At 36.4% G+C, this 13463-nt stretch overlaps 1 protein-coding gene across 8 annotated transcripts in view; it reads left to right on the top strand.

Moving 5' to 3' along the window:
- The window catches only part of LOC123524952 (alpha-N-acetylglucosaminidase-like), a 77369-nt gene that overhangs the window by 16905 nt on the left and 47001 nt on the right, over positions 1–13463 (top strand). For 3 of the 8 annotated variants that reach the window (XM_053538370.1, XM_053538372.1, XM_053538365.1), the window contains exons 1-4: positions 1603–1775; positions 9660–9786; positions 10917–11074; positions 11809–11993. In XM_053538370.1, the coding sequence (XP_053394345.1) occupies positions 9729–9786; positions 10917–11074; positions 11809–11993 (401 nt within the window). In that variant the 5' untranslated portion in view covers positions 1603–1775; positions 9660–9728. Of the gene's footprint in view, positions 1–185; positions 239–1601; positions 1776–9659; positions 9787–10916; positions 11075–11808; positions 11994–13463 lie in introns of those variants that run through there. The other 5 variants (XM_053538366.1, XM_053538367.1, XM_053538371.1 and 2 more) reach the window with 3 other exon arrangements.

The raw sequence follows: 13463 nt of genomic DNA, 5'->3' as shown, positions 1-13463 counted from the left end.
CAGTATAGTATGCTATGTTATTGTTTCTTAAAGCTAAAACTGGAAGATTTATTGTTTGTCACAGAGTGACTCACAGACAGACACCTGCTCCTCATCCCCACTCCTCCAGTCCAACCTCTGTGCACTTGTATATTTTCATCAGGATTTAGATGATCTTAAATAATAAAAACACTTTTTTTTTTCAGAGAAAAACTGGAGAACCATACATTTAAGAAGGGGTTATTTGCATAACTTGAAGGTAATTTTACTTCCTACATATGGCAGGCAGCCATGTTTTAATTTCAGTATGAATAAACATGTTACTCAAAGTAGTCAGTTAACAGGGAGATAAAAACATTAAACTGTACTAAGACCAAGAGGAATCAGTCTGTTTGTTTGTTTGTTTTGGGTTTAACGCCGTTTTTCAACAGTATTTCAGTCATGTAACGGCGGGCAGTTAACTTAACCAGTGTTCCTGGATTCTGTACCAGTACAGACCTGTTCTCCGCAAGTAACTGCCAACTTCCCCACATGAATCAGAGGTGGAGGACTAATGATTTCAGACACAATGTCATTTATCAAATAGTCACGGAGAACATACGCCCAGCCTGAGGATCGAACTCGCGACCCAGCGATCTGTAGACCGACGCTCTACCTACTGAGCTAAGCGGGCGGGTTGGAATCAGTCTGTATCTAGCTCGACTATACAAAGTACATGGAGAGCTATCCTACTCACCCTGCGTGGACATCTTTCCGCGGACCGCGTCCCCACCTTGGTTAAAGTTTTACACTTCCTCTTTTTTCTCCTTATCTCTGTAATTGCTTTACAGATTTGTTTCAAACTTAAAATAGTTATTCCTCATCATCACCCACATCATATGGCACAAGGGCCATAACTCTGGCACCAATATTTTATGAATTATCACCCCTTTTCACTTAGAATTTCAGGATAAAATTTTGATGCACTTTCACTCTATCTCAGTTATTACTAAATGGATTTGATTCAAACTGAAAGTAGTTGTTCCACATCATCTCCCACATCACATGAAACAAGGCCTATAACTCTGGTACCAATATTTAATTAATTATCCCCCTTTTACTGAGAATTTCAGGTTAAAGTTTTGATACACTTTCACTCTATCTCAGTTATTTAAACTTAAAATAGTTGTTCATCATCATCAGTCACATCATATTACACAAGGGCCATAACTCTTGAACCAATATTTCATGAATTGTGCCCCTTTTTACTTAGAATTTCAGGTTAAAGTTTTGATACACTTTCACTCTATCTCAGTTATTACTAAATGGATTTGATTCAAACATAAAATATTTGTTCTTCCTTAACACCCACATCATATGACACAAGATGCATAACTCTGGCACCAATTTTTCAGGAATTATGCCCCCTTTTACTTAAAATTTAAGATTAATTTTGTTACGAAATGGATTTGATTCAAACTTAAAGTAGTTATTTCACATCATATGACACAGGGTGCATAACTCTTGCACCAATATTTTATGAATTATGCTCGCTTTTTGCTTAGAATTATACTTACATAGTCTTTTGATATACTTTATCTTTACCTCTCTTATTACTGAATATTTTTGACACAGCTATTGTGCAATATCTTCATCCACAATTGGAGTCATTAAACACTCCAGTGACAGCTCCAGTTTCCTCAGATGTGCCAAGTTTCACTATCCAACATCGAAATAATCGAGCGTGCTGTCTCCTATGTCAGCTCTTGTTTCCTGTCTTTGTCTCTGGCAAGTTACAAACAGCTGACCACAATCAGGTATATCATGTACTTTTCCCCCCCATGAGTGGTGGGGGCATATAGATTCAGTCTTGTCAGTGCGTCTGTGTGTCCGTCTGTCCGTCCGAAGATCGTGACGCACCTAGCTCAAAAAGTATTTGATATAAATTGATGAAACCTTGCATGAGTCTTTATCATGATATGAACTTGCGCACCTCCTATTTTTCGTCTGGCTCCACCCCCTTTTTTTTAGAGCTATGACCCCTGAAATAGTCAAAAATGCCCATTTTCACCTTGTGACGCGCCTAGCACAAAAAGTATTTGATATAAATTGATGAAACCTTGCATGTGTCTTTATCATGATATGAACTTGCGCACCTCCTATTTTTCGTCTGGCTCCGCCCCCTATTTTTAGAGTTATGGCCCCTGAAATAGTCAAAAATGCACGTTTTCACCTTGTGACGCGCCTAGCACAAAAAGTATTAGATATAAATTGATGAAACCTTGCATGAATCTTTATCATGATATGAACTTGCGCACCTCCTATTTTTCATCTGGCTCCACCCCCTGTTTTCTGAGTTATGGCCCCTGAAATAGTCAGAAATACACATTTTCCCCTTGTGACGCGCCTAGCTCAAAAAGTATTTGATATAAATTGATGAAACCTTGCATGAGTCTTTATCATGATATGAACTTGCGCAGCTCCTATTTTTCATCTGGCTCTGCCCCCTATTTTCTGAGTTATGGCCCCTGAAATAGTCAAAAATGCACATTTTCACCTTGTGACATGCCTAGCTCAAAAAGTATTTGATATAAATTGATGAAACCTTGCTTGAGTCTTTATCATGATATGAACTTGCGCACCTCCTATTTTTTGTCTGGCTCCGCCCCCTATTTTCAGAGTTATGGCCCCTGAAATAGTCGAAATGCACATTTTCACCTTGTAACACACCTAGCTTAAAAAGTATTTGATATAGATTCATGAAACCTTGCATGAGTCTTAATCATGATATGAACTTGTGCACCTCCTAATTTTTATTTTGGTCCGCCCCCTATTTTCAGAGTTATGGCCCCTGAAATAGTCAAAAATGCACATTTTCACCTTGTGATGCACTTAGCTCAAAAAGTATTTAATATAAATGGTTGAAAACTTGCATAAGTCTTTATCATGATATAAACTTGCACCCCTCTTATTTTCACCCCTTATTTTTTAAGTTATGGCCCCTGAAATAGTATAAAAATGCACATTTTCACCTTATTATGTGCCTAGCTCAAAAAGTATTTGATGTCAATTCATGAAACCTTGCTTGAGTATTTTATCATGATGTGTCCTTGCACACTTGGCATTCTTCCTTAGAATCTTTGCATTTATTACAGAGTTGTGGCCCTTGAAATAGCCAAAATAGTGTATTTTTTGTTTGTGATGCTCATAGCTCAAAAAGTATATGGCCTAGAATAATGAATCCTTTTCATAAAATGTTTGTTGAGGCTATACCCCATTAAGACTGCAAAAATTTGAATTATTCCCCCTTATTTGTGACAAATGTACCAGTTTGGGGGGGGGGGGGCACACCCTGTGTCCTACAGACACATTCTAGTTTTAACTTTAAAATGCTTAGAAAAATACTTGCTATGGAGAGGTAAAAGTCTTGTAAACATTAAAGCATCTTTACGATGATGCCTTGTGCAAAAGTGGTATCTTGCCGACCTGCAAGTGTATATTATAAGAATTTCAGTATAAACTAATGTACAATACTTGTACAGATTAAAACATCATGGCTTTATATCTAAAGAATTTTCTAGATTTAAAGTTTTAAAGAGTCTGCATGACATTGTCACTGGAAACGGCTGCAGAATTTTTAAATAGAGAGTTGGAAATCTGTCCTGTGAGAGGTTTCAGTTGTAACAGGTCATGGACTTTTAGAAGAGATTGGGAGAGAGTAAAACTAGTCCCGCTTAGTTTCCAGTTGTAATTGCCCAACTATTTGTATGGGGGAGAGAGCCTAGGATCTTTCCAAGCTGATATTCCAATCTTAACTGGCCAAGTATTTTAATGCTAGATTTTATTGCTTGCCAGTGATGAAAACAGAAAATAATCCAGTTTATTTAAGCTTGATTGTGATGATTGCTTGAAGCTTATTGAAATCATTCAAGTCCACTTCGTGGAAAAACTAGTACTGATGTCATTGAAAACATGTGATGGAGCTTAAAACCATGTCTTCCAGATTATCCGTGTTGAGCCCCCTTTTTATTTGTTATACGCCCAAAGGAATGTATTATGTCATGACGCCTGTGTCCACCCATCTGTCCATTAGGAATTTCGTATCTGGTCTATAACTCTCGGATGGCTTGCTTCAAGGTCAAGGTCACATTTAGGAGTCAAAGGTCATATGACTTTGTTTAGTGTCCGCTCTGTAACTCTTGAACTGCTTGAAGGATTTTAAAGAAACTTTGCACAAACGTTCACCACATGGAGACGACGTGCAGAGCGCATTGTTTCGGATGGTTCGCTTCAAGGTAAAGGTCACACTTAGGGGTCAAAACTTATACCTCTGTAACTCTTGAACCCCTTGAAAGATTTCAGAGAAACTTGACACAAATGTTCGTCACATCGATATGACGAGCAGAGCACGTTTTAGATGGCTCGCTTCAAGGTTAAAGTCACAGGGGTCGAAGGTCATATGATTTTATTAGCTCGACTATACGAAGTATAAGGAGAGCTATCCTACTCGACCCGGCGTCGGCATCTTTCCGCGTCCCCACCTTGGTTAAAGTTTTTTAACACTTTCTCTTTTTTCATCATATCTCTGTATTTACTTGATGGATTTGATTCAAACTTAAAATAGTTATTCCTTATCATCACCCACATCATCTGACATAAGGGCCATAACTCTTGCACCAATATTTTTTTTTTTTATCCCCCCTTCACACTTAGATTTTCAGGTTAAAGTTTCGATGCACTTTAACTCTATCTCTGTTATTACCGAATGGATTTGATTCAAACTTAAAATAATTCTTCATCATCATCACCCACATCATATGACACAAGGTGCATAACTCTGGCACAAATTTTTCGTGAATTATTCCCCCTTTTTACTTAGAATTTCAGGTTAAAGTTTTGATGCACTATCACTCTATCTGTTATTACCGAATGGATTTGATTCAAACTTAAAATAGTATTTCAACATCACCACCCACATCATATGGCACAAGGTGCATAACTCTGGCACAATTTTTAGCTCGACTATTCAAAGAATAGTCTAGCTATTCTACTCACCCTGGCGTCGGCGTCGGCGTCACACCTTGGTTAAGTTTTTGCATGCAAGTACATACAGCTATCAGTTAAAGGCATATAGCTTTGAAACTTATTTTTTCTTTTTCTAGGTCAATTACCAACCTCTCTGGGTCAAGTCCCATAACTCTGACATGTATTTTGAGCAAATTATGCCCCCTTTTGGACTTAGAAAATTTTGGTTAAAGTTTTACATGCAAGTTACTATCTCCAAAACTAATGCAGGTATTGATTTGAAACTTCACATGTGTCTTCGGGGTTATAAAACTAGTTGATAGCAGCAAGTCCCATAACTCTGACTTTCATTTTGGCCAAATTATGCCCCCTTTTGGTCTTAGAAAATTCTGGTTAAAGTTTTGCGTGCAAGTACATACAGCTATTTCCAAAAGGCATATAGATTTGAAACTTATTTTTTCTTTTTCTAGATCAATTACCAACCTCACTGGGTCAAGACCCATAACTCTGACATGTATTTTGAGCAAATTATGCCCCCTTTTAGACTTAGAAAATTTTGGTTAAAGTTTTACATGCAAGTTACTATCTCCAAAACTAATGCAGATATTGTTTTGAAACTTCACATGTGTCTTCGGGGTTATAAATCTAGTTGATAGCAGCAAGTCCCATAACTCTGACCTTCATTTTTGCCAAATTATGCCCCCTTTTGGACTTAGAAAATTCTGGTTAAAGTTTTGCGTGCAAGTACATACAGCTATTTCTAAAAGGCATATAGATTTGAAACTTATTTTTTCTTTTTCTAGATCAATTACCAACCTCATTGGGTAAAGTCCCATAACTGACATGTTTTTTGAGCAAATTATGCCCCCTTTTAGACTTAGAAAATTTTGGTTAAAGTTTTACATGCAAGTTACTATCTCCAAAACTAATGCAGATATTGATTTGAAACTTCACATGTGTCTTCGGGGTTATAAAACTAGTTGATAGCAGCAAGTCCCATAACTCTGACCTTCATTTTGGCCAAATTATGTCCCCTTTTGGACTTAGAAAATTCTGGTTAAAGTTTTGCGTGCAAGTACATACAGCTATTACTAAAAGGCATATAGATTTGAAACTTATTTTTTCTTTTACTAGATCAATTACTAACCTCACTGGATCAAGTCCCATAACTCTGGCATGTATTTTGGGCAAATTATGCCCCCTTTTAGACTTCGAAAATTCTGGTTAAAGTTTTACATGCAAGTTTCTATCTCCAAAACTAATGCAGATATTGAATTGAAACTTCACATGTGCCTTCGGGGTTATAAAACTAGTTGATAGCAGCAAGTCCCATAACTGATATGCATTTTGGTCAAATTATTCCCCCTTTTGAACTTAAAACTCTTCTGATATTTAACCTTTTTGGGTAATATTTTCCTGCTTCTGGGACAATATTTCGAATAGTCGAGCTTGGCTGTCTTACGGACAGCTCTTGTTTCATGAATTATTCCCCCTTTTTACTTAGAATTTCAGGTTAAAGTTTTGATGCACTTTCACTCTATCTCTGTTATTACTGAATGGATTTGATTCAAACTTAAAATAGTTGTTCAGCATCATCACCCACATCATATGACACAAGGTGCATAACTCTGGCACAAATTTTTCATGAATTTTTCCCCCCTTTTACTTAGAATTTTAGGTTAATTTTGATGCATTTTCACTATATCTCAGTTATTATGAAATGCATTTGATTCAAACTTGAAGCAGTTGTTCCACATCATATGACATAACATGCATAACTCACCAATATTTAATGAATTATAAACTTGAAAAAACTTGAAACTGTTTTATTTGATTAAACGCCTATTTTTACGCAAAACATATTCAATGGCGTTTTACAAATCCATAAAAAATACGACAAAAATTAAGATATTTTAAATGACATGACATAAATGAGCATAAATATCATTGTGAATAAACTATTTAGTAAGCATTAAAAAAAAGATAAGGCATCAGATAAGATTAATAAAATATTAGAATATTAAGATACAGTAAGACAGCTGTTTGTTATTAAGTAAGAATAAGTGGGTTATTGCGACGTGTCCAGAAGTTATTACAAACAACTGTATTTTGTATTTGTTATAATATAGTTCATATTCGAATGTATTTACACAATAAAATCATCCAGTTCACGTTACTTCAATCTCTTAAAAATTACAGTCACAGTCTCTAAAAGAGTGCAAAGTAATTTCCAAAATAATGAGTTTTCAACTTCCTTTTGAAAACATCTATTGTGTCTGAGTTCCTTATTTCGAGAGGCAATTCATTCCAGAGTTTAGGTCCAGCAGTACCAAAACTTCTGTCGCTGAACGTTTTGCGCTTGTTGAAAGGAACAACGGAATACCCAGTAACGGAATTTGAAGAACGCAAGTTCCTTGTCTGTGTTTGTTTTATGAGAAGTTCAGAAAGATATTCTGGAGAGTTTCCAACTGAACAATTATACATGTAGGTGAACATTTTGAATGTGATTCTGGCTTTGATTGGTAGCCAGTGAAGGTCATACAGCGCTTGCTTGGAACTGTCATATTTTCTTCGATTTAGGACAAGTTTTGCACACGTTCTGAATTCGTTGCATTTTGTTTACTTCGCTTTGAGCAATACCATACAGAATGACATTACAATAATCTAAATGGGATATCACCAATGACAGGACAAGGGTTTCGGTAGCCTCTTTGGTAAGATATTTCCGGATACATTTTATTCTGAAGTAGTTGAGCATTGCTGTTCTACACTTTCGTTTTACATGCTCTTTTAGATTCAAGTTTTCATCCAGGAATGCACCTAGATATCGAATAAAGCTCACTGATTTCACTTCATCACCTACAATGCATATTTTGTCAGTTGAACACTTAGAGAGCTGTTGCCTACTACCAAACATGATGAACTCGGTTTTGGAAGTGTTCATTTTAAGTTTATTTTCATTCATCCAGTTGTTGATTGTTTTAGCACATTGTTCAAGTTCTTGTATTGCCTGGGATTCTACTGTTGGAGATGATGGTTTAAAGCGTTTATTAGCAGTGTGGTCATCCGTAACTGAAATCGGCGGCGGAATAACATCAAACAGTGTCCCCGCATATGTCAAATATAGCCACGGTCCTAAGCAGCTCCCTTGTGGAACGCTACAGTTTAATTGGCGTGGAAATGACATGGCTGAATTGACACTTACACGACAACCCCTGGGGCGCAGATAGGAATCAACCCATCTCAGTGCTGTTCCACGAACGCCATACTGCTTGTTTAACACATCAACAAGAATGTCATGATCTACAGTATCAAAGGCGGCACTGAGATCGATTGCAATTAGCGCCGTAACTTCTTTCTTCTCCATAGCATCCAGTAAATCATTTACAAGACGTAACAATGCTGATTCGCAAGAATGGCTTTTCCTGTAAGCAGATTGGTTTTTTGGTAGAAGATTGTGTTTGTTTACATGATCATTGAGCCTGAACAGAGCTGCTTTTTCAATTAATTTTGACAGAAACGATAGATTACTAACAGGCCTGTAGTTTGCGAATTCAAGTTCCAGTCCCTTTTTCTTCAGCAAAGGTCTTACAATTGCCTGTTTCCACTTTGTTGGAAAGATGCCGTCGCGCAACGACAAATTAACCAATTTGGTAATAACAGGCAACAGCTCATCCAAGTATGATTTTAGTACTTTTGTTGGTAGAATATCAAGTTCACATGATTTTGTCTGTAGCTGGTTTATAAGTTTTCTAACTTCTTCCTCGCTCAGATCTTTAAAACTGTCAAAATAAGGAATATCTTTTTCGCATGGTTGAAAATTATCGAAATGTTTCAACGATTCTCGAATTTTTTCGATTTTATTCATGAAATGATCGGCAAATTTCTCAGCCAGTGTACTGTCATGTCCAGTTGGCATAGGGTTCTCAGACCTAGTGCCTGTTGTCACAGATACAAATCTATAAAGCTTTTTCGAGTCACCTTTTGCATTAAGAACTTTTTCACTCAGAGATGATTTTTTCTCATGTTTGAGTTCTTTTTCGTAGTTTTTACGTGCTGTTTTGAAGGCTTCATGCAGATGTGATTGTCTATGTTTCTTCCACAAACGTTCAGATTTGCGAGCCACTCTTTTAAGGTGAAGAAGTTTTTCTGTGAACCAGGGTTTTGGAGCGCAATGGATGATTGTTTTTTCTATAAATGGTGCGTTCGAGACAACGAATTATGCATCCTTTTTGCTTACAATATACTTATATAGTGTTTTGATATACTTTATCTCTACCTCTCTTATTACTTAATATTTTTGACATAGACTCAGGCTATTGTGCAATATCTTCATCCACCATTGGAGTCATTAAACACTCCATTGACAGCTCCAGTTTCCTCAGATGTGCCCAGTTTCACTATCCAGCATCGAAATAGTCGAGTGCGCTGTCTCCTGTGACAGCTCTTGTTTTATGTCCGCTCTGTAACTCTTGAACTGCTTGAAGGATTTTAAAGAAACCTGGCATAAAATAACTGCCACATCGAGACAACGTGCAGAGCATATGTTTCGGATGGCTCGCTTCAAGGTCAAGATCACACTTAGGGGTCAAAAGTCATACCTTCAGGCGTATATTGCTCCGCATTGTGGTGCTCTTGTTTATTTCTATGTTTTTCATTAGTTTATTTTTTTGTAGTGACAAGGATATTGAATAGTCAAGCGTTTCTGTCCTCCAGCAGCACTTGTTTTTGAAGGTAACAGTGTGATGGATATGGTTTGGTTAGTTTTCGTGGTAACCATGGTGACTGTTGTCTCAGCTTCAGGTAAGAATTAGCTCAAAATATGTTGAAATTCACGTAATATGTAATTCAAAGAAACAAACTGATTTATTTGAATTTACCCAAAATAAATGTGTTTACATTAAGTATTCTTAAGCATGCAGAGTTTATACTGTCCTTCGGGTCAAATCAGGCTAGGATTTTGGCGTTTTCCAGGGATGTTTCTTCTGTTTTGCCTAAACATATTGACTTGATTATTAATAATACAGTGATTAAGAAGAAAGATAAAGTCAACATGTATTGTTTTGATAAACTGAACTTTTAAATATAAGCATTATTTATACATTTCAATTCACAACAAGTAGATGTTAAGCTAATTAAACACATTTCAAATTAATACTTATAAATCAGCAAGACCAATTCCGCTGTTCGCCGCAGAGGTACCGTAATTTATTACTGATATCAATGTAAATCCTACTTTCGTTTTCAGTCTACCTCAAAATTGACCTAAAAACTGGGTTGACAGTTTTCGAACTGGACTGTCGGACCAGCTCAATAGAGGATGGTTTGGACCATTGGAAACGAGCCAACACTAAATCGAGCCCTTTAAATAACGTTAGAAATTATAATCAGTAATTAGAATCAGATTGATGTGGTGATCACAAGGACAAACGATGTTTAGAGTTTTACACTGTCATGCTGTTTTGATGTGTCTTCTAGTGTGCTATTTAGAATAAGTGGTTTCCTTACATGCCTATTGTGACGTTAATACTTAGTGTAGAACTACAAGATTTTAAAACAATTCCAAAAGTGAAAGTTCTCAAAATCCAAGTTGAGGCCAGTCTTTGTCCGAGATACAAGGTTCTTGACTTTGATTCACTTGCCCCTCACCAATGCAGGTTCTAAAACTCACTTAGGGTTTAGAAGTCTTTATGTGAGAAGGAGAATGATGGTTCTACCCAGGTGCTCACCTTTGATGAAATAATGCATGATGGTCACCTGCGGTATTTTCCATCATCAGAAGCTGGAAAAGTTGCCATATGGCTCAATTTGTGTTTGTGTGACTTTAAACCCATCAAAATCAAAACATAATACAATCAGAAGCCAAGTTACTGTTTTACTCTCCCTAGAGTATTGTGTCCATGTTGTAACTGCAACAGTGTTTTATATTTCAGTTTTCCCAAATCTTGACCATATTAGTCCCTCAGCCAGTTTGGAGGACCAGCGCCATGCAGCACAGGAATTAATATTTCGAGTACTTGGTTCGAGTTCAGGTAGTTTTAAAGTTGACATCATCACAAACAATGATCAGGAATATAGAGACACTTTCAATGTAAGTCCTCTTGTAGTTAGTACTTTTTTACTGAAAGTTCTACTGTACTGTTAATGGCATAGATATTTTGCTAGGTAGCTAAGATTTATATGCTTCAGTTCAGTAACTAGAGAATGCTTGGGCCTACAGTGGTCAAACTTCAGAATGGTTGGCAAGTTGCCTTTGGTCAGTGGGTCAAACATGTCAAAGGCACAGTTATCTCTGGCATGCATGTTTAATAGATAAACAGCTCTTTTTACATTATAAATTATCTTATTAGTTGGAAATGAATCACATGAATCAAGGAAAAAGTTGTGCAAGAAAATGTATTTTTTGCCATTTACTGTGAAGTCATTATTATTCATGGGGGACTAATTTTCGTGATTGAGTCAATCCACAAAATTTAATCCCAATGAACAAGTTAAATTCCCATTTGTTTTATGTTCAGTAGATGAAATCCACAAATTCATATACCCACAAAATAGCTGTTTTGACCAAACCCACGAAATTTCATGTCCACGAAATTAAACGATACACAATACCTAATACAATAGTTTCACTTTAATATTTCAAAGGGACATAATTTGAAAATTTGTTGCATTTCTAATGGAAAAGTAATATGTTCTGTTTGTATGATGGACTAAGTGGTTCATTGTTCATTGTCTAATGAACCTCTTAGTCCATCATACAAACAGAACATATTATATTACAGATGTAATAAACACTGATTAGTTTTTCCATTATTTTTTTTTCAGTTGGTCTCAGATGGCAATAATGTGACAATATCAGCAACTTCAGGTGTTGCCGCGGCAATGGGTTTCTATTATTTCCTGAAGACAAAATGCGGGTGTCAATTTACCTGGGCCGGGGAGCAGCTGAGCCTTCCTAGTCCACTTCCTGTGATCTCCAAACCTGGTATCACTGTAACAACAAATGATAGGTAATAAAGTACACAATAACAGTAAAATTTTTTAATTAATTGACATAATATTTCATGGCTTTTGCCCAAACGACTGATTTGTGGTACAGTTGAACTTCAATGGCTCGAACTCGGATCTTTCGAACACCCATAATCGCTCGAACTCTTCGCCCGGTCCCGAATTTATTCCTTCTTTATTCTATATAGTTCTACCTCGGATCGCTCGAACTTCGAAAATTCGAAGTCTCGAACTCATGTAGTGGTCCTTCCGGCTCAATTACAGTGATAATTACACCTATTCAGTCGAACAGCCAATTTGTCACCGGAATGGCTTGTGTTTACAAAGTTTTCACACCTCTGCCTGACATTCGCCAAGCTTCCCCTTTAATCGGCGCGTGCGTAATTTTCACACACTTATGTAATTAGCGTCGGTATACGACAAACAAATTAAACAAAGTGACTTCCGTTCACTGCAATGCTTTAATGGGCTTTGATTAATACGAATAAAATTATTTAGAATAATTGAGCAATGTCTGTCTTTATTTTTTCTGCATAAAAACGGGAGATTCGATGTTAACTTTCATACTGCTTTAGCATGGCTGAATAACTTAGTAAAGGACCCAGAAATGGGGGGATAGCTAAGTCGGCTATTGGAAAGCAAGGAACAAAACGAAAAGGAAGTGACTATTCTTACGGTCCCATAGGAATAGCCACATAGGCTATTCTTACGGCTCTCCCGTAAGAATAGTGAAAAGCCCGCAGGTGTCTATTTCTACGGCAGTTTTGTGTTACAAATCATACTGAATACATTTGACTGATATAATTTCACACAACTTCTGTATACTTTTCCGGTAAAATAATCAAATAAAAGACAGAAAAGGGAAGTGATTTCCCCTAGTATAAAGTATTTTACTACTTCCATTTGTTACATATACAATTTTGATACAACGAATTTATCGTAAGTGTAAAATACTTATTTAAACGAAATTTGTCTTCTAAATTGATCGGAAAACGATTGTTGGTTGTACAGATGTAGATGTAAATACATAGTTTTTAATATTGAAACACTAAAAAATATTGACCAAGTGTTTTCAACTAAACCAGTAAGAGAATTATTGATCTATGTTTCGTGTATATACATGCAAATATTTCACAACAGTACAAATCTTTTGCCACTCTAACATGTTTATCACACATCAGATTGACATGTTTGCATCAATTCAGCCCTGACATTTTATTTGTAAACACAATGACCAAAATGTGATTACATGTCATTTCTGAAATCGGTTGAAAATATATCAGTAGAAAGTCTTAAGTACAATGTATTGTAATACAAAACTGCCGTAGGAATAGACATCTGCGGGCTTTTTTACTATTCTAACGGGAGAGCCATAAGAATAGCCACTTCCAAACGAAAATAAGATCCAAAAACTTTAGAAACAAAATATATAACGCCATCATCAAATGTGAAAAGCTCAGTCTCGTGTTCTA

Source organism: Mercenaria mercenaria, chromosome 3, assembly GCF_021730395.1.
Source record: "Mercenaria mercenaria strain notata chromosome 3, MADL_Memer_1, whole genome shotgun sequence".
Lineage (NCBI taxonomy): Eukaryota > Metazoa > Mollusca > Bivalvia > Venerida > Veneridae > Mercenaria > Mercenaria mercenaria.
This window is presented reverse-complemented; position numbering and strand designations above follow the sequence as displayed.